The sequence below is a fragment of the Cheilinus undulatus genome, linkage group 4 (assembly GCF_018320785.1).
Source record: "Cheilinus undulatus linkage group 4, ASM1832078v1, whole genome shotgun sequence".
NCBI lineage: Eukaryota > Metazoa > Chordata > Actinopteri > Labriformes > Labridae > Cheilinus > Cheilinus undulatus.
Window position 1 is genome coordinate 34,923,785 of NC_054868.1, and position 23,647 is coordinate 34,947,431.

General features: G+C 37.8%; 2 protein-coding genes across 3 annotated transcripts; one reads left to right on the forward strand and one right to left on the reverse strand.

Annotated features, from left to right (window-relative positions):
* Window positions 1–1,252: 1,252 nt before the first annotated feature.
* Window positions 1,253–12,968, forward strand: LOC121508756 (coiled-coil domain-containing protein 149-like). 2 transcript variants are annotated; one of them, XM_041785827.1, is made up of 13 exons: window positions 1,253–1,452; window positions 3,085–3,246; window positions 3,365–3,403; window positions 5,379–5,486; window positions 5,606–5,722; window positions 6,042–6,214; window positions 6,710–6,782; window positions 6,899–6,983; window positions 7,124–7,271; window positions 7,355–7,431; window positions 7,540–7,575; window positions 7,741–7,806; window positions 9,104–12,968. In XM_041785827.1, the coding sequence occupies exons 1-13, from the start codon at window positions 1,402–1,404 to the stop codon at window positions 9,643–9,645; spliced, it is 1,677 nt and encodes a 558-aa protein (XP_041641761.1). In that variant the 5' UTR covers window positions 1,253–1,401; the 3' UTR covers window positions 9,646–12,968. The 2 variants fall into 2 exon arrangements, with proteins under 2 accessions (XP_041641761.1, XP_041641762.1); XM_041785828.1 differs by lacking the exon at window positions 7,540–7,575.
* Window positions 12,969–13,295: 327 nt separating this feature from the next.
* On the reverse strand, window positions 13,296–16,549 carry LOC121508488 (extracellular superoxide dismutase [Cu-Zn]-like). The gene is made up of 2 exons (XM_041785389.1): window positions 16,420–16,549; window positions 13,296–14,637 (listed from the first exon to the last, which is right to left on the reverse strand). The coding sequence occupies exons 1-2, from the start codon at window positions 16,431–16,433 to the stop codon at window positions 14,013–14,015; spliced, it is 639 nt and encodes a 212-aa protein (XP_041641323.1). The 5' UTR covers window positions 16,434–16,549; the 3' UTR covers window positions 13,296–14,012.
* Between the last annotated feature and the right edge of the window lie 7,098 nt (window positions 16,550–23,647).

The window sequence follows — 23,647 nt, forward strand, 5'->3', positions numbered from 1 at the left end:
TATGGGTTGATGTTTTTATTTGTCATTGGTCTTTGACTGTCATAAAATGCTTAAAGGATTTAGCATGGACATTTTGTGTGTTCACATTTCAGAATTCATAAAAAACTAATGAATACCCCTCCATCTACTATCCCCATTCTTACACAACCTTCAGACTTGTGTGAGGATGTTTGTTTAAATGCATTAAAGCACATTTAACCACATATTTTGTCGTTGTTTGTTTATCATATCTAGACAGTAAAAAGTAGCATTACAATAACACAGCTCTTCAGAATACATATTTGATTGATACTTCTAGCAGCATCTGGCTTCTTTTTCCCTCAAATACAATTTAAAATGGTTCATTTAAGAAAAAAAAAAAAGATTTTGAAATTTTTTCATGTTATGCTACAGTTAAATTTGTAGTTATTCGGTCTCTCATGGAAGCCTTTGGCCAGTCAATATGACTTGTGACCAATAAAGGTATGACTGGGTTGTATAATATATTCTTTTTCAAAAAGTAAACCCCTTTTCATTTAGAAGAATGACCTTTTTTTCTTTTTGCTAATGTTAACAATGTGGATGGGCACACTGAACTATATAATATGGAAAATAATGTCAGACTTCAGCTAAGCATGATGTGCACAAACGCCAGGATACTATTTCCTAGTTGTTTTAGGAGCCCTGCTGATTCTGTGGGTTTGTCTTTCAGTAGGGCAGAAGTATAGTGTTTACTTCAAAAAATGAATGATAAAGTACTAAATGATATATGGCTTTCCCCTGTGCCAACTATCACAATATATTAAACTGCTGCACTTTTGAAGCTGTATGATGTACTGCTTTTAGCCAAGGAGGGCTTTATATGCTTTGCTTAAATTAAGCATAACTTATCATAAAATGCTACCTTATGCAGAAGAAATATATCAAAAGTCATCTCAAATAAATGCCCGAGACCCTTAAACTGACCTTTAACTGAGATATGAGCCTATTTTTAAGTGTATTACTTTACTACTTCAGTGTAGTGGTCATCCATTTATTTCCTCCCTAACGCTTCGATAATTTACCTTAGAAATAACAAGTAAAATATAAGGTCAGCATTGTATATTAAATATTACTTCAAATTTCTGTTCATCCCAATCAATTGTATACACGTTACTACCGTACAAATTGTGAGCTTAAGATATAACCACAATAATTCTCAGTTAAACGAGGGTTTCCGAATGCGTCGTGACGATTCGGTGACGTCAGCCGGCCGCACGGAAGTGATGCAGATTGTGTTCCTCGATCTCCTAATCCGTTTTGATGATGTAAAATGTCTGTAAATGTGACCCCTAAAACCAGCATGGCGTTGTTAATTTGAAACTCACCTTTCGTCTTTGTCTTTTTTTTTTTTATTGTATCCCCCCCGGCGCGTGCACTGAGATGGATCCGTCCCGGCGTAGCGAGAGTGACTGGCAGGCTCTGCTGAACGAGGTAAGACTGAGGGGACAAACAGTCTCCACTGAGCCTGTACGGTTGTCACATAAGCAGGGAAATAGCGTAGTTTCATGCTGGTCAGATTTTGTTTATAGCTTCTTAATTGCAGCCTCAGTGACAAAAACAAGAGAAAACAGGTTTAAATTTCTGTTAGTCTAGTTTCCATCCGTTTACTGGGGATATAAATAAGGAAGTAGATTTCCTCTTTTTTCTTGTGCCTGCAGTGCACGGTGCCTTATACAGGTGCATCTCAGAAATTATACCGCGGTGAATATTTTACGGAAACGTTGATTTTATCCGTAACTAAAGAAAGTGAAACTCTAATGTTTTTTATGTCCATTACACATTAATTAAAATATTTTTAACCTTTACAGCAGAAATGTCCAAACTTTTGTTTTTTTTTCACTTGGGTCTCATACAGAAAAATATGATGGTGTGACTACTTTGATATACGTCATCTGTAGTTAGTAACAGCAGTCCACGTGGGTTAAGATATATTAAATGAATATTATGCCCAGATGGCTTTTTATCATTATAATTGTTGGTCTTAACAAAATTACCATTTATTTTTTCATCTCAGTTAAGACATAGCAAAAAGCATGTCAACTAATTCTTCTTGTTATCAGGATTCCTGTAGATCCTTGAAAAGTCTCAAATAGTCTTAAATTGCACATTTGAAATCTAAGGCTTCAAAAAGTTTTTTTTTTTTTTTAACCAGTGAGAGGTCTTACATTTTAGCAGGCACTTTGAGTAAGACATGTTCTGATCTGTCCTTTGTTTTCTAGCCAATCTCATGAGGTTTTGATAATCTTCCACTACAAATTGGTTCATAGATATTCTCCTTAATTCAGCGTTCGAAATTTTATGGAGAAGGGCCCCAGATCCCTCTCTGGCTTACTGTAACTTCATAAACTTAGTACTGTTGTGAGACACTAGTCCAGTTCACCAATCTCTGGGCTACCAGGTACCTGCTTTAAAATTTTTGTTGCCCACCCTTGTTTAAAAGTCTTTCCTGACAGAAAGTACTATTCTGCTTTAACCATTAAAATGTTTGGTGCTCAGCACCAAAAATGTGTTATGATAGATAGTAATATATTGTGTATTGATAGTATTGAGTTATTAAATGTGCCAGAAATCCTCAAATTTGATCATTGTGACCCCCAAAAATTATTTTGCCCTTTACCATTTTGAAATGCCGTGATTTTATATGATTACTCTATTTGAGAAAAATGCCAAATAAACTCTTGTTTCTGCTTCTTTGATGTGAGGCTGTTGCACCTCTGTCTGATATAATTGCATGTTTTTTATCTTTAACAGCAGGAAATAATGTTGCTCTTTCTGTTGATAATTTTATAATTTTATAAGTATATATATATAAACATCTGAATTTTTGATGTTATAATTTTAAATTGTAAAACTTAACACCCTTTTGATAAATAAGTTTCACTGTGGTATACTTTTTAAATTATTTTTCTTGCTGTTTTATTATAATATTACAAAAACTTAAACAATATAAAGTTTCTGGCTGTGGGTAATAACACTACTTACCTAGCTTGTGTCATTCAGAATTCTTATACAGTACCCTTTCACTTTCTCTCTTTCTCATGACATATCCATGTCTTCATGCAGTTCATGGTTTGTAAGCGTAAGTTGGAGAGTAAGAAGGAAGCCCTCCTGATTCTCTCTAAAGAGTTGGACACGTGTCAGCAGGAGAGAGATCAGTTCAGACTGATGGCCAACCAACTCCGAGAGAAACACCAAGGACTCAAGAAAAAGTACAGGGAACTCATTGTAAGACATGCTCATGAAAATGCATCATTGGTGTTAGAAAAGGCTGTCAAATTGAGGATAAAAATGCTAGCTTTATATTTTGATTTAATCATGATTTATTCTGTGTTCTGTCTAATAGGATGGAGATCCCTCTCTGCCCCCTGAGAAGAGAAATCAGGTGAGTAATTTTGACCTGCAGAAGCTCTTTGTCCATCATATTTTTATCAGCAGTGCATACAGTTTAGGTAACACATAAAAGTTTATTCTGCAGCTTTATCTTCACGTTCCAAATAGCTAGAAGTAGGAGGGCTTGTTACCAGAATTCTTTGCTGATCTTTTATAAATTTAAGCAAAAATATTCTGAGGGGAAAATAAAAAGCTTGAACAAATTAAATCCAGCTGTGTCTCTGAGCACAGCACAGCTTCAGTGATCACTGCCTGTGAGTTTAGAACGTTTTCTGCAAAACAACAGAATAAATTACTTACCCCCTGAGGCTAACTGATGTTGTAAGAGAAACAGTCGACTAGGTCTATGAAAACAAGCCCTGAAAAAAGTGATTTGTACATTGTAGTTTAACATTTTCCTTTTTGTCTCACATTATTTTGAAAAATAGAAATACACAAAATCCATTGGTAGAAATGGATGCATTTCTTATGTATTTGTCATCACTGACATACTGAATTACATCTGAAATATGAGTGTGTATTCCACATGGTCTTAATGACTTGTCTCAAACACGAGTTTGGATTCATTCTTAAAAGGAACCCTGCATGATCAGACGAGTTCATCTTGTTGGATAGATATTTGCATCTCTCATATATATATTGAACTGAAAAACTCACAAGATAGCTGCATTTTGAGTCATTTGAGTTTATAAATTAACCAGGAGACCGCCATGTTTTGGTCCGCGCTGGCGCCATGACACCACAGTTCCATGGTGTGATCCTCACTGCTCCTATGCAGTGACCTGTTTCAGACTGACAGCCAGTGTTAGAGCTGCATCTCAGAAACGCAGCACGTCTCACGCATGGAGAATTCCAAAATTTGAGGTCTCTTCTATATTATATTTGTGCCACGAACGGTTATATATCCATCTAGACAGGAAAATGATAAATACAGAGCCATATTTACCTTGCTGTAGCAAATTTTTACGTCCACACGGGTAGAAAATATTTGAAATCCTTTTTTTGATGAACCAGATAAAGGCCATGAGCTAAAATGTGTCTGTTTGACAAAGTTGTTCCCCGAACTTCTACTTTTTCAAGCTTTCTGTTTCCACACGGTTCAGGTAAAGATAAACACAGAACAAAAGAACTTCCGGATTGCGCCTTTCAAAGTAAAAGCCCACTTGAGCATTTCTTTGGAGAAGCTCCATTCGTATGTACATAATACTTTTATTTTTAAAAACTCCAGGCACACTTCCACTATATACTGAAATCAGTCACTTGTAGGGAGCTTTATTGAGGTAAAACTTAAAAGAATGACAGAGCTTTGACAGCAGGGAGACAAAACCAACATACAGCAAACTCATTGCAGCAACTGCTGCAAGCAACAAAACCTTCTGAAAAACGGTTACTGCTTAGCAACGGAGAGGAGCGCTGCGGAACCGTGAAGTCAGAATAACGTGACGCGGATCAAATTATGGCGGTCTCCTGGTGAGTTTATGAGCTGAAATGAAGTCAAAATGCAGATATGTGGGATATTTAGTGAGTTTTTTAGTTTAATATACATTTGAGACATAAAAATATCTATCCAACAAGCTGAACTTGTCTGATCATGCAGCGTTCCTTTTAAAACAGTTCCTTTCTCCCACTTTTTACTGGGTGAGGTAGGTTGGAAGGCAAGGGGTGGGGGTGACCAGGGGTTTACCCTGGGGTCAGTTCAGGGTTGTGGCTCATCCAGCAACAGGATAAACTATAATGGCCCAGTTAATAGTAGAGATCTGAGAATCAAATGAAGGCATCCTACAGGGAGTAAGGCCAGCCCAAATAAATAACTTCACTTAAGAAACAAACCTGAAAATGCAACCAGTGACTGACAATATAACTCTGTTCTATACAGCTGTTAATGCTGATCTTGCTTAAATAAATGATACAGCTGATGTAAGCCTTTGCAAGTTGCTCATGTGGCCTCATGTTTGTCCATCTTTCAGGTGAATTTGGCCCAGCTGCTGAGAGACTCTAGAGAGACAAACAGCCAACTTACAGAAGAGGTGAAGGAGCTGAAACAACGACTGCTGGAAGCTCAGGGGGACAACAAGGTACCATGTCATTATTTACACAATGCTACAATGAAATCAAAATATCTTTTTGATAACTATTAAAACTGTGATAATATATCAATCCATAATATAATAACATTAAGCATCTGACCAAACAGCTTCTAAGAATGACCATCACCAAACAGAGGCTGGGAGACGAGGAGGTCGGTGCCCGACACTTTCCTGCACACGAACGAGAGGATCTGGTCCAACAGTTAGAGAGAGCTAGAGAGCAAGTGAGAACAAGAGCTCAGTGCATGCTGTAATGTTTATTCTTTTTTCTACATGCAGTAGTTGTGGACCTTCTAAAAATTTCAACCCTGGTGTTTTTCATCATTTTCAGTATTATTTATTCTGATCAACCACTCCTCAACTACAGAAGGTTATTTGTATAATTATGATCAAACAGCATAAATTCAGTGAGGAAAGCTGGCCAAATATATGATTGATTGATGTTTAACACAGAGAAAAATGTAGTGTAAAGTACTTTAGGTGGATAAAAAAGATAATAGGTAAGATAATAAGTTGTTCTCGTGGTGCTTTGTGTTTCTTCAGAATGAAGTCCTGGAGCACAGCATGAAGTCACTTACAGATGAGCTGCAGGACGTTCGAGCTGAGCGGGACGTGTTTCAGCAGAAGGCTCATCGTCTCAACGTGGAAATGAACCACATCGTAGGCAACGATGATTTAAGGGTTGTAGACATCGATGCTCTCTGCATGGAGAACAGGTTTGTTACTTAAACATACACTATCTGGACAAAAGTATTTGGCCACATCTGTTAATGATTGAATTTAGGGGTTTCAATCAGACCTGTTGCCTTTGGCGCCAAAGGCATGTTATAGTACATGTATTTGAATATAGTGTCATCACAGTCCCTGTTGGCATAATGGTCAGGTGGCCAAATACTTTTGTCCAAATAATGTATCTTTGAATGCCACTGCTTCATACTGTTAAAGAGATTATCTTAGGGATGTCCACAATTAAAGGAACATATTCTCAGTGTATTTTAAATGTAGAATACCATAAAGTTCACTTAAATTATGAGTATTTTATTCCAAACAAAATTTGAGAGTATTGGTTCTTAAATGTAGAAGATGCTAAATTTAGCATGATTTTAACATTTTAAATATAAAGAACTGAAAGTTTCTTCCTAGACAGGTGTTTGTACTGATAAGATTTTATGAAGTAGGAGTCTTCACTTTTGATCCAAATGATCTTTCAGGTATTTGCATGAACGCTTCAGTCAACTTCAAGAAGAAATCAATTTGCTTAAGAAAAATCTGACAAAGTACAAGGTAAGTTCTTTTATTCATGTAATATTTAAGTGTTATACTTCTAGAGTCATGTTTTGAATGTTTCTGTGGTATCCTCAATCAGCAGCATTAAAAGCATGATTCCACTTTTCTGTCAGAGCGCCTTGGAGTGTAGAAAAAACTCTAAAATAGCTGGGAAAGCAAACAGCAGTGCGCTGACCGGAATCCTATCTGCTAAACAAGGTCAGAAGGTGCATGTCTTTAAAAAGTAGCAATGTGCAACATCATTAAAGCATGTAAAATATGCCAAAGTGTTCAATAAGAAAATTCCTTAGGCAGCACTAGGTGCCTGTATTAAACCCTGTGTCTTATGTTGTGTGCAGTGAAGGAGTTGTTACTCTCTGAAGAGAATGGCTGCAGTCTGCCAGTGACTCCTCAGTCCATCTCAGACCTCAAGTCTCTGGCCACAGCTCTGCTAGAAACCATCCATGAGAAGAACATGGTGATTCAGCATCAACGTCAGATCAACAAGTACTCCTCCAGCTCACACTTCACTCTTATTAAACTCACCCTCATACCAAAGAGAGATTTCACTGTTTGTTTCTTGTCATCAGGATTCTTGGAACTCGAGTGGCAGAGCTGGAAACAAAACTAAAAACTTTAGAAATGTCTGGACTGTGGAGCCTGCCAGGTAATTTCTCAACAAAATTAAGTTTTTCAATGAATCTTTAATTCTTCTGAGAGTTTTAAATAACTTACAATACTTTCCTCTGTCCTTTTTTCTTCTTGCTACCTGGAGGCCTGACTTATAATGTGTCTCTGGGAATTTATGGAAGTATGTTCCTCTTTAGCTATGTCATCCACTTTGTCGTCTGTCATCTTTTCTTGCATCCTCCCAAATTACTCATTTCTTTTGGGTCCAACAGCCTCAAGTAGAGCCACATGCATGGCTGAATTTCATAGCTTTTTAATAACAATTTAAAATGTTCTGCTCCAACAGGAGGAAAAGACTCAATCATCCTGAATCCTCATCAGGCTGAATCAACAGAGTCCACTGCACAGAGAGGTAAATGTAACTTTAATGTGTAAAGAACACACCATTTATTCATTCTTCTCTGTTTGGTTGAGATAATATTTTGTAAACTAGTGATTCTCAAGAGGTGGGTCAGGGTCCTATAAGTAGGTCATGGAACGGCTTTCAGTGGGCCAAATAAGTGTTACTGGAAAAAATTCTCTATGATGTCTGGGTGCCCTAAGTGGACACATGCTTTTGATTTTATTGTTCTGTTGTTTTTTCAACTGATATCTTATTCTCATTTTCTTCCTCTCAACAAAGCTGGTTTTTGCTAAGATAATGTTAGATAAGATAAGCCTACACTCTTCTTAAAAGGCTTTCTGCAAGATTTTGGAGTGTTTCTGTGGGAGAATTTGTGCCCATTCATTCTGTAGATGTTTATGAGATCAGGCACTGATGCTGGACAGGAAGTCCTGACTCGCAATCTCTGTTCCAGTTCATCCCAAAGGTGATTGGTTGGGTTGAGGTCAGGGCTCTGTGAGGGACAGTCAAGTTCTTCCACACTGAACTCATCAAACCAGATTTTTACAGTCCTTGCTTTGTGTACTAAGGCACAGTCATGTTGGAATAGAAAAGGGCTTTCCCCAAACTGTTGTCACAAAGTGGGAAGCATAGCATTTTCCAAAATGTCTTGGTATGCTGAAGGATTAAGATTGTCCTCTGGTGGAGATAAGGCCCAAACCCTAAAGAACAGTCCCATACCATTATACTTCTTTCACCAAACTTCACAGTTGGCACGATGCAGTCAGTAAGATAACGTTCTCACAATCCGCCAAAGCCAGACACGCCCATCTGACTTCCTAACAGAGAAGCTTTTGACCTTGCTCTGGGATATTAGGCTACGTACTCCTCCACTTCATGGCTGAGTTGCTGTTGTTCCTAAACACTTCCACTTTCTAATAATATCACTTACAGTTGACTGAGGAATATCCAGCAGGGATGAAATTTCACAATCTGTCTTATTACAAAGGTGGTGACCTTTGTAAGGTCAACTTGGGAAAATGATAGTGACTCATATTGCTGACTTCAGTATTGTTCAGTATTTTTAGGCTGCACACCTAACAGCTTCCAACATATAGTCTGACTGTTGTAATGTGTTAGTTTCTCAAGATATCTAGAAAAAAACAAAGTTTCCATCTAAGGTCCAAACTGCAGCATTTTTCATTAGATACATTTAAATGGTTTAAAATTACAGACATTTGGGCTGTGATTTCGCATTTAGGAGATGTCGAAGGTCCTGAGACTAGACCAGCTGAAACCTACTGTCATAAACCATCTTTTCTCACAGGTGATGAAGTGACTGAGGAAACAATTCAATGGAGCTCCAAAGAAGTCTCACACCAGGAGAGTGGACCTCCAGCTGACGCGGACAGACATCAAGAAGAGGCAACATCTGCATCAAGCGAGGAGGCGTGCCAGCAGCAGCCCCCTTCAACCCAGCCGGCTGAAGAGGAGCTGCTCAGTAATCAGATAGAAACGCCAGACAAGGACGTGGGTTGTGATGCTGGCCAATCACAAAGCACAGCTGATGTAACACTAGTGACAAGTGATGAGTCGAAGGAAGAGGAGCGTCAGAGCGATTCCACTCTTAAATTGACAGATGTGACACTGGGGCTGTCAGACCTCTCAAAGCAAACAGAAGAGGAAACAGAAAGACATGAGGATGAGTTGGATGAACACTCTGAAGAGGTGGAAACTGTTGAAACAGAGTGTATTCTAATGGAGGGAAGCATCAGCAGAAGTGAATACGCTGCTGCAGGCTATGCAGAAGAGCTGGAGGACACTGAGCCAAAGCAAGAGACAGATGTTAGTGATAGGCAGGAAACCTAAACAAGAAAAATAGCAATGTATGATGCCGTTTTTAAGATGCTTATTTATAAATCTGTAATTTATGAATGAATATCTGAGGAAAGTGCAACTATATAGTCTGTATAGCGTAACAAATACATAATGTGATTGCTTTCAGTTAAGGATATTCTTACTACTTTATCCTTCGGTCAGAGTAGTGAGAATGATCAAAAAACATCAAAATGTGTCAAATGCTTTAACTTGGTTCTTTTTGAGTCTTATGTAGTCTCTCCTTCTTTAAACTAGTCCTGAAGTGTGCAGACTTCAAAGCAGAGCAACATATGTTACTGCTTAACATAAATATTCTGCTAAAACAACCATTACTCACCCAGGAGATTATTTTTTGTCAATGTGGTAACAAAAATCTGCTTCTCTTTGTACACAGAAGAGAAATTCAGAGCTTGTGCAATATGGTCTGGTTCACAATTTGTGTTCCCGTTAAATCTGTAATTTGTTGATGGGTTTAAGGTCACAACTCTGTGCTTGTTTGTCTACTTCTAAAAGTGGGGAAAACATTTGTTTAAGGGCCTTTCTTTGTGCCTGTGTCTAGTTTAAACAGGGATTTGTTGATACCAAACTGCTGTCACTAAGTTGAAAACTTCACATTGTGACCAGAAAGTAGCAGAGCTGTGATTTTAAGTTTGATTTTACAATTTTAAGAGAAAAATGGAAAAAAGAGGAATTATGGCTGATATATGGGGGAAATCAAAAGGGTTTAAAGAGTATGTGATCAGAAGAAAAACATTTGATGTTGCTTAAGCTTTTTTCCACCAAGGCACTCCTAAAAAATTTCTGGGAAACTACCCTGAAATTTTCCTGACATGCTTGTTCACACTTATACTTTGCAGCAAGACGTTTCCCTGCAGTTACCTGTCTGCTGTTAGCGTGGGAAAAGGGGAAGAAATAGGGGCCAGCCAGGGGCAGTTTGAGTAAATTAGAGGCCCCGGGCAACAACCAATGTAAGGCCCCATCCTATTTAGCTGAAAGCAAAAATAGCAAGATTCTTGTAAAAATCTAATGGTACTGAAACCTGATTGATACGGCCACAAAAACACAAGTTTGGCAATGTTTTTATTTGATTATTGGAAGCTGCAGAAAAACTCATACACTGACTAAATTGTCCAAAAACATTAGACGATACTTGAGGATGTCTTTCTAAATGATCAGATCACCATTATTTTGGAAATCAGTGGTATCAAAATGCAGAGAAACATCATGCTTTTCATTTCGTATTTTAATCAAACGAGAGAAACCATCTAAATTGCAAAAATAAGTTGCAACATTTTGAAACATAGATGGAACCGGCAACATTTGTAAAAGTGAGTGGGCATGGAGGGAACCATTGGCTTCCAAATGTTGTTAATGCACTTGTGCAATTTAGACAGCGTTCACAAGTTTGCCTGTGTTCACGCATGCAGCTCACCCAGAAAAAAAAAAACAGGAAGTTTTCAGGCGTTTAGTGCACGTGTGAATAAGGGTTTAGATTCTGACTTTTCCTCATTTGCTTTTCTACCTCTGTACTGTATGCTTCCTTCTTACTGTAAGAAACAACCTTCTTCATGTTGATAACAACATACCTCAGACAATAATTTACCCAAAAGCAGAAATTTTTAATTTCTATACACATAGCACATCAAAAACTGTTTTTAAGCCAGTTTGATACAAGCAGGTTTGCATCACTACACAGGTTTTTTTCTAATCATAAAAATAATAAAAGGTTACAAAATGCTGCATGCTAATAAGCTATGTATTAATAACATAATTACATTTTCTCTTGAAGGCAGTTGTTCTCATTTCATTGATGGGTGCTTTAAAACCAAATATTTATTGGTTCACGAGACATTTCCAGTTGATTGAGTAATATGGACATTACTGATGGACATCAGTCATAACACAATAAAACATTAATACCAGCACAGAAACTTATTTTTTGTTTTTGTGGTGATGAATTGTATTAACTGATGAGATAAAAGCACCATAGAGCCGTAAGTACTGAATGTGACAAAACAATGTACAGAAAATGTATATTTCTGATAAATAAAAACGTTCAAATAAATCCTGGTCTGTTGTGTATGAAAAAACTGTCAAATCTAACAAAATTAATAATCTCTGATATGGTTTGATAAAATGATACTGTGAATGGAGGGTGTGAAATTTAAAAAAACTATGTAATGAAGGCTCTCTCAGCTAAATCCTAAATCCTGTCAACATGCCTGTGTAGGCATCGGGCCAAAACCTTGTATCTCCAAAATCACCTCAGTTCAGGGAATTCATTGTATTTTTCCAATAGTTCATCACTGAATGGTTATAGTCAGCATCTTTTGACACTTTTATTGCTTTAGAACCAGTTGACCCCACTGACAAATGAAAAAAAAGAAGAAGAAAAGAAGAAAAATGGAGATATGAGGTTTGGGCCTGGCGCCCGCAGTATGTTTTTGATATGATGACAACAATATACAGCTAAGTTTGACAGGATGAAGACTTCCCATATTTTGTGATGAAAAATAGTAAAATATTTACATTTTGATAGGGATGCAGAAATGCATTGGTTTCGCATTGGCCCTATTGACAAACATTGAGAGCATGAACCAGTGTCAGGAGCAGATGTTCAGCTGTTGAGTCCAATCCATTTAATGCCGACATTTAGCACACCCAACAGCTAATTCAGAGATGAGATTTATTACTGGGCAGAAGATGTGACCTGTTCACCAATCAGATCTGTTTTCATGGTCAAAAATGAGAAATGTTGGCATTGTGGGAGTCTTAAACCAACAGAAGTGATGAAATAAAAAGTATTAGCCATCAGCTAAATTGTTGGGTTTATTTAACATTTATATCTGCCCTTAATTTTACAATCGGTGCATTTTCTTTTTTTGAAATAAAATAATGGTTCAAAAAGAAAAAAAATATCAGATTATTACCAAACCTGGCCCTCTAGTTAAAAAGAATCTCAGGTCACCCTTATCAAAATGTATTGATAAAAAAACTAAATAATAATCCACATCCCAATGACCTTCGGGTATTCATTTATAACAGAATAAACAGGATAAACCTCTAAAGCTGTGGTTCTCAGCTGGTAGATCGGGACCCAAAAGTGGGTTGCAGAGCTGTTTTCAGTGGATTGCAACTTTTTACCTGGAAGACAAATGACAGCCAAAGTTTTTGAAGTACTCAGGCTACTAGCAGATATACAGTGCTTAACAAATTTATTAGACCACCACCCAAAGTAAGGTTTATGCCACAGCTGCCCTAAATTAACAGCATTGGTAATTACCAAAATCATTCTTTATGTTTCTGCAATGGTTAATACACCAATATGTAGAAGCTCTTTAACCCAAATGATATTTTTAATGCTAAAATATAATAATTATTGTTATCCATGAATTTTCAAATTTACTGATTTACAAAAAAACTGAAAAAAAATAGTAAAGCACATTATTATTTCTTGATTTATGTCAAATTATAGTTATTTACTTGCATTCCTGAACAGAAAAAATAGTTTTAGTGGTTGAATGTTATGCTTGAATAATTTCTGACTTCTCAGAGAAGGCCAGTGAGCCAGTTCAAATTTGGGTGAATTCAGTTTGAAATTCCTCATTCCTGTTCAAAATGGTAAAACGAGGAGAGCTCACTGAAAATGAAAGAGTCTGCATTAAAGCACTTCATGATGGTGGATGGTCTTTGAGACAAATATGACAGGTGGTCTAATAAATTTGTTAAGCACTGTACATCCATACATTTTATTTTACTGTTTTACAGAGATAACAGGAAAATTTGTTTTTCTCAGTATTTCAACTCATTTATCTCAATTTCTTGGAGTAACAAATCTGCTTTTCCCATTATAATGTGGTAATTCCACAAGATCTCTGGAAAATTGGCAGAAATTTACATGCTATCATGGCAAAATGAGGTACAAAGTCTATTTTGTTGCATCTCTTTTTTTAATCATATGTTTGAGCCATCCAAAATTAGAACAGCAACATACTTCATTAAATAAATATGTATAGTTGAGATGTTTTGAAAATTTGGGATGTGATTTGTAATTTAGGAGACCAGGTGAACCACTGCTCTTGAGCACTTTTAAAGCACAATTAAAATGCCTGTATTTTTATTGAATGGGTGCATAGACTTTAAAGACACATTTTGGTGCATTTTGGCCAAACTGCAGAACTGAAAATAAAAAAAATTAAAACAATTCCTGTGTAATACTTTCTGTCATAAGCTTATTTATTTGCTGACCCAGTTGTAACATAATTTCAGGAAAAAGGCAAAGACATTTTGATTATCAATGATGGGATAGTTGGTTATCCATATATGTAGATAACTCTTGGTTGAATTTAAAGCAAAGACTAATTTCTTTTCAGCCTCCTGGTAAACTGCTTATGCTGCATGTTCCACAGTTTGGGAGAGGAGATCCCAATAATGCAGCAGCCAAGCCTGCGACCAGCGTTTCCATGTAGCAGACTCCCTGCATCTCCACCGAGCCCCAGATCATCGACCTTCTCATGGATCACCACAGCCCTGCCAATCACAGACTCCCCTCCAAACAGTGTAGCTTGGGACGTTATCATTGCACTGATTTTCCCTTGATGGGGCACAAAGTTACCAAAGTCTCCAGGGTGGTTTGGGTGGTTCACTTCCTTCGGGTTGTAGTGTCCTCCAGTAGAGTCACAGCCCTGGCTCAGGTCTCCATACTGATGGATGTGCACCGCTCTGGGCCCCTGATCTCCCTCTTTGGGGAAACCATTAATCCGAAGCAGGATTGCAAGTTCTTCATGCTCTACCTGTCTGAACAGCACCTGGCCTGACACTTTGAGGAGACCTTCAGGTAGAGTACTACTGGGTCTCATTTTACAGGCTGCAAACATGGTGCCATTGTTCTCTATAGCCTCTGGAGGAGTATAAGTAGCTGAGACGCATTGTTGATGGCCAGTCAGCAGAACCAAAAGGACTGCTCCCAAAACCCTCAATGCACTGAAAGATTAAAAATGAGAGATTTAAAATTGACTACGAAGTAAATGCACAGCAGAATCAACAGTATTTATGGCCTTCACTTCAGCATTATGTAAATGCCATGCATAAATGAAAAACATGTTTGATATTAAGTTACATTTGATACACTTAATAGCAAGATCCTTTAAAATACAAAGTGCATTCAGACCACCTTTAATCTTTAGAATTTTGTTATGTTGCAGCCTGATGCTAGAGTCCTTTAAATTCATTTTTTATTCTCATTAATCTACAGTCAGTACCCCACCATGACAAATAAAAACAAGTTTTTAAACATTTTTATGAATTAATTTAAAAGGGAAAATTAAAATATCACATTGACGTAGAATTCACACCCCTTTCTCAGCACACTTGGCAGTAATTATAGCCTCAAATCTTTTTGAATATGATGCAACAAGCTTTGAACGCTTGGATATGGGGACTTTAAGCCATTCTTCGTCCCAAATCCTCTCAAGCTTGGTCTGGTTGGGTGGGGACCGTTGGTGGTTTAGAATTAAGGCCAAACAGTTCAATCTTGGTTTTTATCAGACCAGAGTCTTGTTTCTGACTGTCTGGGAGTCCTTCAGGTGCTTTTTTTCTTTTTTTTTTCCAAACTTCAAGTGTGCTTACATGCATTTTGCACTGAGGAGAGGCTTCTGTCAAGCCCAGATTGGTGGTGGACTGCGGTGATGGTTGTCCTTCTGGAACTTTGTCCCATCTCAACTCAGGATCTCTGCAGCTCAGTCAGTGACTATCAGGTTCCTTGGTCACCTCTCTCTCTGGGCAACCAGCTCTTGGAAGAGACCTGGTTGTGCCAAACTTCTTCTGTTTGAGAATCATGGAGGCCGCTTTGCCCTTGGGAACTTTCAGTGCAATGAAAAAAATTTCAGCCATGCAACAATCCTGTCTCTGATCTCTGCATGCAGTTCCTTTTATCTCATGGTGTGTGCCTTTCCAAATCATGCCCAACTAGCTTTATTTACCACAGCTGGACTCTAACCAAGGTGTAGAAACATCTCAGCAATGAACAAGATGAGAGGAACCTGAGCTAAATTTCTTGAAGGGATTGTTTTTTAGCAAAGGGTCTGGATACTTATTTAAATATGACGTGTCAGTTTTTCATTTTGTAAAAATATATACCTAAGATTCTGTTCTCACTTTGTTATGATTGGGTACTGCGTGTCGATTAATGAGAGTATACATAGATTTTTTTCTACTGAAGCATCAGGCTGCAACATAAGTAAAGTGGAAAAAGGGGGGGTCTGAATGCTTTCTGAATACACTGCATATAATCACGTGCAGTTATTGTATATTTTTCATGTGTACAGTGCTATCTGCTATTTTACTCTCCTGTAGAGGAGTTCAGTGTGAGGCTGTAAAAGGGGTTATTGAAGTACATCAAGTCCTGAAAACTGAAGCCTTACTTTAGAATAATGACATCATATAACAATACGGAGATAGAATCCATTTGTTGATGAATTCTGTCAATATTTCCCTACAGTATCTCAGTGTAGACTATCTAAATGACTTTCTATCTACACTGACATACTTTTAACACACAGGGCCGCTAGTTTGCTCAACTCTGCCATCAAACTTATTCACGTTACATCTTCGACGACGATATACGTCGTGAAATAAAGCATGGTCGAAAAAAAGGCACACAGAGTTCACTGATAACCAAACAAAAATGGTGTCGCGGTCTTTGCTTCCAGCTAAATGAACCAGAGGAGAAAAGAAATGCTACCAGAGTTACATAAATCCACTTACCCGTGCAGACGCATGCTCAGCAAAATCAAACCGCTGTAAAAACTAAACTCTTTGCAGTCTCCCCTCTGTGTGATGTGCTCAGTGTTAATCCTTGAGGACTGAGGATGGATTGTTTCATCACAGTCTTGTATAAGCGTCTCGGGAGGCGTTGTCCTCTGAGGGAGGAGCAGATCTACCAACCCGTTATTTAGGCACAGGCTTCTGCTGAAAGGCATGTAGGCGTCTGTCTATCTCCTCTTCTGTAACCTCTATCTCTTTCTCTTTAATCTATCCTTCCGTTCCAGTGTCCATTTATCCAATCTGAGGACGTTTCACAATCTGCAGCTATCCAGCTGTAGCTGCACATTCAAAACAGCTGACACGGCTACTTAAAAAGTAAGACTGATTGTTGATAACAGTGCACAAATGAGTAAAGCTGCCTCACACTTTAAAAAGTCCTTCATAAAAGTATAGAGTGTTTCAGTAAGAAGGGCTTACAAATTCATACAGAAGTCATTGTAAACCTTGTCATATGATGCATCTATTTCTAAGGACTGCTTTCAATCTCATTCAAAATGAAGTTTTTTCTAATGTTGGTGAGCTGGGTCAATTGCAGGGCTGACATATAGAGACAGACAACCAGGCACACTCACACTCTATGGCCAATTTAGAGTCACCATTTGATAATGAGCATGTTTTTGATGAACTACCTGGAGAGAACCCACGCATCCCTGACCAGGAAGCGAACCAGTGACCTACTTGCTGTGAGGCAACAGCGCTAACTCCTGTGCCACCGTGCAACCCTGCCTGCTCAGATGTCAGAGGTGTTTCACAACAAAATTATTTATCTTTGTTTAGGATGTCTAGCATGCAATGTGCAATAAATTATCAGCATGGAAATCTTTTTAGAAAAGGTTGTTGTTGTAGCTTGCTTTGTCTGACACCTACCCTGAGAGCGATTTCACTCAATTAAAAAAAAAAAAACACAAACATAATTTTGTCACTGCTGGTCTTGTTTGTTTGTGAGGGTCACAGGTATCAATATAAGAAAAATCCTCACAGAACCTTTAAATATAAAAACCTAGGCCATCTATTTGAATGAATGTCTACTGATCATTTCACATACTCATTTTAGTTTTACAATTAAATCAAAATCATCGCATAATTTAGTGAGTTTTTGGCCCATTTTAAAGATGATCCAAAAAACAAGGTTGGCTCAATTGTATATCTGTATCAGAAAATTTTGAAACATGCTATTTTCCACCCTGTGTTTACCACCATTTTGCAATGCAAGCTATGTCTTGCGGCTACACTTTCCTCCACCCCAAACAGCTGTTTGGATCTTCAGACTACAACAGAGGAAACAACAACAAATGAAACTAAACTAAACCAGTTACTTCTGCTCAGTTTTCCACTTCAACAGCTGACACAGTATTTTCCAGAAGGTCAACATATCGTGCTGACTGAGCTTGTCTTTTCATCAACTTATTTTGAATGACAAATTTTCATTCAGCTCTTCTGGTCGGGGTTTGTTTCTCCAATTTATCTCCAGAAAGTTAAAGTAGATCTGTTCAGTAAAACACCAGCATCCAGTAAGGCAGGGAACTCTGGGTGGGTAGTGATGCAGACTGCTGTAGTCTTTGAGCTGCTATCCTCAATCATAAATGTCCCGAAGAACTGCTGAAAAGCTGTTGCACTCTTTGTTTGTGGGCATGGGTCCACAGTGTATGCACCTACACCAGGTAATTCAGGATCTCTACTGCTAACCAGTCACTATTCAAGTTTCTTCCCTCTGTCTTTTTTCCCACTGAGTCTTCATCTGTAGAAGTTGTTCCTCTGTGTACCCAAGGTCACAAAGGCATCTCCTTATATCCACAGTAGAAGGCATGTCATCATCTGCTGAGTCAAAATCTCTCATTACCTCCGCCAAGGAGGTTATGTGATCAGGTGGGTTTGTTTATTTGTTTGTTAGTTTGTTGGCAACATAACTCAAAAAGTCATGGACGGATGTTCATGAAATTTTCAGGAAATGTCAGAAATGGCATAAGGAAGAACTGATTAGATTTTGGGAGTGATCTGGATCACCGTCTGGATCCAGGAATTTTTAAAGGATTCTTTACTATTGGGAGATAGGGCTAATGGTGGAGGTCTGCGCTGTTACCACTTTACACCAGGAGATGGCGGACATGAGTAACAATGTCATGCTGTTGTCACTGATGCCTGGCCTGCTCTGAGTTTTAGCAGCTTCTCTTCCTGCCTTATGCTTTCCTGATCAGCACCCGCTGCTAAAGCGCCAGTTTTATCAGAACTTGACAACATTTCTTTGTTAAAAGAAGAACAAAGAACAGCAGTGAGTTGTTTTCTTTGCAAAAACTACAAAAGTCTGGTACTTGTCTATAATCGCCATGTTTCATGTTTTTCCTCCTCAGCTGCGCACACGCGGCTCAATAGCTACTTCACATGTTTTGTTGCTCTGATTGGCCTGTAGAGATATGATAGAAAGTTCATCCAATCACACACAAGTTTTTTTCAAATCCTCTGCCTTTTCTCAAACGTTTCCTATTGAAGCTTTCCCAGATGGATGTGTGAAACACATCCATCTAGCGTGTCAGCTTAGGTTCTGACTGAAAAAGCTTTTACTTCAAATAGAGCAAATGTGGAAAGGAAGAAAAGTGAGAGTTCTAACATTTTACATTCATTTGACTTGATAACTGTATTTTATTTGTTTGGTTTTTTTTAATGAGTTTGTACCAATTGTGGGATAAACCACAATTAGCACCCAGATGAAACTCATATCCCTCTCAGAGTGAGCCTGCAGGTTCTCCTCAGGCTCAGGCTCTGTTGAGAACCTTCAATTTTGAGCTGTGAGGACACTATGGCCCTGTTAGGGCCTGATGTCATGCAGCCTGAACTCTCTCTCTGTCTCTTTTTCCCTACATTAACTGGAAAAGCTACATTTCTCTCTTTCCATCATTTAATTTTGTTACAAAAGTTTTGAAGAACAATGAAGCTTTGCTGGTATCTGAAGGGTCTTTTGTGAGCAACAGCACTATTCTTGCTTATAACTCACAAAAAACTTTCTTGTCAGGTAAAAAAGTGAGATCTTGTCTATCTTTTCATGTGTTATGGGTATTATAGTGGAGCAGATAAGTGAAATAATTGTTCAAATGGTGATACAAGCATGAAATTCGGTACATGTGCTCTTCAAAGCCTACTTAAAAAAAAAAAAAAAAAAAAAAAACGTTGGCCAAGCAAAAATCCAAAATGGCCGACACATCAAACTGAGTCCTATTGTAATGGGTTAAAAAACTGAATAAAAAAAACACAATTATTTTCCAAGTCTAGGTTTTTGGACACTAAAATGGCAAGTGAAGGTAATTTTGTCCAAGGCAGTTGCATATTAGACTTTAACCAAGATGGCGCCTAAGATGGCTGCCGCAAAAGACAAATTTCGCCATAACTCAGCTACTAATAGAGAAAGACAAATGATTTTTGTGTCCAATCCAACCTTTTTCAGGTCAGAGAATCTAATGGACTTGTTCCAATAACCATAAAGGCTATCTGAACTGCTGCATCAACAATAGCGTCAAGGATGTCTGCCATGTAACATGTACACTGCCTGGCCAAAAAAAGTCGCCACCAAAAAAAGGTCGAACACGCTAATATTTCGTTGGACCACCTTTAGCTTTGATTACAGCACACATTCACTGTGGCATTGTTTCGATAAGCTTCTGCAATGTCACAAGATTTATTTCTATCCAGGGTTGCATCAATTTTTCACCAAGATCTTGTATTGATGATGGGAGAGTCTGACCACTGCGCAAAGCCTTCTCCAGCACATCCCAACGATTCTCAATGGGGTTAAGGTCTGGACTCTGTGGTGGCCAATCCATGTGTGAAAATGATGTCTCATGCTCCCTGAACCACTCTTTCAAAATTTGAGCCTGATGAATCCTGGCATTGTCATCTTGAATATGCCCGTGCTATTAGGGAAGAAAAAAATCCATTGATGGAATATCCTGGTCATTCAGTATATTCAGGTAGTCAGCTGACCTCTTTCTTTGGGCACATAATGTTGCTGAACCTAGACCTGACCAACTGCAGCAACCCCAGATCATAGCACTGCCCCCACAGGCTTGTACAGTAGGCACTAGGCATGTTGGGTGCTTCACTTCACCTGCCTCTCTTCTTACCCTGATGTGCCCACCACTCTGGAACAGGGTAAATCTAGACTCATCAGACCATATGACCTTCTTCCATTCCTCCAGAGTCCAATCTTTATGCTCCCTAGCAAACAGAAGCCTTTTTTCCGGTTAGCCTTACTGATTAGTGGTTTTCTTAAGGCTACACAGCTGTTCAGTCCCAATCCCTTGAGTTCCCTTCATACTGTGCGTGTGGAAATGCTCTTACTTTCACTATTAAACATACCCCTGAGTTCTACCGTTGTTTTTCTTCGATTTGATTTGGCCAAACGTTTAAGTGATCGCCGATCACGATCATTCAGGATTGTTTTCCATCCACATTTCTTCCTGGAAGATGATGGTTCCCCACTATCCTTCCAGTTTTTAATAATGCGTTGGACAGTTCTTAACCCAATTTTAGTAGTTTCTGCAGTCTCCTTAGATGTTTCTCTGCTTGATGCATGCCAATGATTTGACCCTTCTTAAACAGACTAACATCTTTTCCACGACCACAGGATGTGTCTTTCAACATGGTTGTTTAAGAAATGAGAAGTTACTCATTGCATCAGCTGGGGTTAGATAACTAGTTGCCAGCTGAAAGATAATCACCCATGCAGTAATTATCCAATAGGAGGCTCGTACCTATTTGCTTATAGTTAAATCCAGGTGGTGACTTTTTTTTTTGGCCAGGAATTGTATTTTTATTTAACAATATTGCCGGGCGCGCTGGTAGTCGAGTGGTGAAGGTGCGACCATATACGCGAGCAGCCCAGGTTCGAATCTGGCTTAAGGTCCTTTGCCGCATGTCTCTCCCCCACTCTCGCCCCTGTTTCTGAGTCTATCCACTGTCCTTCTCAATCCAAATAAAGGCACGAAAAGGCCTAGAAACAAATCTAAAAAAAAAAAACAACAACATATAAATACAGTGCTTAACAAATTTATTAGACCACCTTCTTTCATTTTCAGTGAGCTCTCCACATTTTACCATTTTGAACAGGAATGAGGAATTTCAAACGGAATTCACCTTTTTATACCCAAATTTGAGCTGGCTCACTGGGCTTCTCTGAGAAGTCAGAAATTAATCAAGCATAACATTCAACCAATAGAACTAATTTTTCTGTTCAGGAATGCAAGTAAATAATTATAATTTGACATATTAATCAAGAATAATAATGTGCTTTACTATTTTTTCAGTTTTTTTTTGTAAATCAGTAAATTTGAAAATTCATGGATAACAATAATAACTATATTTTAGCATTAAAAATATAATTTGGATTTATGAGTTTCTACATATTAATGTATTAACCATTGCAGAAACATAAAGAATGATTTTGGTAATTACCAATGCTGTTAATTTAGGGCAGCTGTGGCATAATCCTTACTTTGGGTGGTGGTCTAATAAATTTGTTAAGCACTGTATGTATATTTGCTATCACAAAAATGACAATTCCACACAGATTTCAGAACATTTATTCAAAAGTCGTGACAAAATATGGTAAAATCAAATAAAGCAGCATCTGCTTGACTTCAGACACACACTGGCTTGAGGTAGGAACTTAATTGGCACATGTGCGCTCTGAGAAAAAGGAGAAAAAAGGAAAAATCGCTCTCTGTGTGCCACTGTAACAGACAAAGTGCAAAATCTGTTTCACTGAATTAAAAGAAATAACAAGCTTGGCTCAAAGATCAAATAAATAAATAATAACAGCCTGTAGCAAATTCTTTGACTTTAAATAGATAACTTTATTAAATAATGTTTTTGTACAAGATATAACAGTATAGATGAGACAAAAAGTATTTTTTTATTAGGAAAGGCAGGTTTTGCCTGATGAAGATGTAATTTCGGCCAGCCATTGAGTTGGTCAGAAAAAAATTTGGCCCAAGGCCAAACTTAGTTGCCCACCCCTGCTTTAAGGTTTCAAAAATTTACCATATCTCAACAACAAACCGTTTCACTTTTTCAAATAAACCTCACAATATTTCTCACAACAAGAGCAATAAATCAATTTTTCACACCCAGCATGGTATATTTATACACAAAAAGTAAGCAAAAATATAAAATGACAGAGCTTTGCTAGCTTTAGCTAACTTTTAGCCTAGCTTGCTAGCTCAGAATGAACATACCCCTCCAACTGTATTGGTGAAAAAGGGGCGACTGTTGATTTTAGCTTATATTTATACCCTCGGATGGAACGAGCGTTTTCTAGAATTATTTTCCACCAATCACAAGTATAAATCCTCACGTACATCTGTTGTCGCTATGAAAACCATGCACATCCTCCTTAAATAAATAAATAAGGGCTAAATATTTATTAGTTTCTGGCTTCCGTAGCGGATAAAATAAATTAACTTAAACAAACAAACAAACAAACAAACAGAAAAACAACAAAACTACAAATTGTTGATACATTGTCAAATAAAAATTTAGAAGTATGAGATCACGGAAATTTGTACGAAAATTTAAAAAATAATTCAAACCTTTTTTTTGTTACTATTATTACAGAAGCCCTAATGTAAAGGGCCATATATTCACATATATTATTTACTCTGTTTTCCTGTGATAACGAATAATTTCTGTCCGTTTTCTCGTGATCTTGACTTATTTTTACCTCCGCCAAGGAGATTATGTGATCGGCGGGGTTTGTTTGTCAATGTTTGTTAGTTTGTTAACAACAAAACTCAAAAACCACTCATTTACAGAGTTCTGGGAAAATGCTGAAAATGAAACGTTAGCTCATAAAGGATGCCAGATACACACTGCTCTCTTCCTCTTTGATATCTAAAACAAAATTAACATAGATATCAGCAGCAATCAGTGAATAAAATTTCCTGACCTCACAAAAAAGGAAAGGGTCAAAAAAACTTGCAAATAAAATAACACTTCCTAATAGACTTCCTACTGTATCAACAATAAAACCTTTATTTTTGAATTGTTTACTTTTGTTTCAAAATGCCTACATAGTGTGCTGGATTAGCCTTGATGGTGTTTTGTACTACGAGGTAGGCAATCTGTGCAATTATGAACACTTTTCCACAAACATATAACACAACTGGGCTTTGTCAAGTAT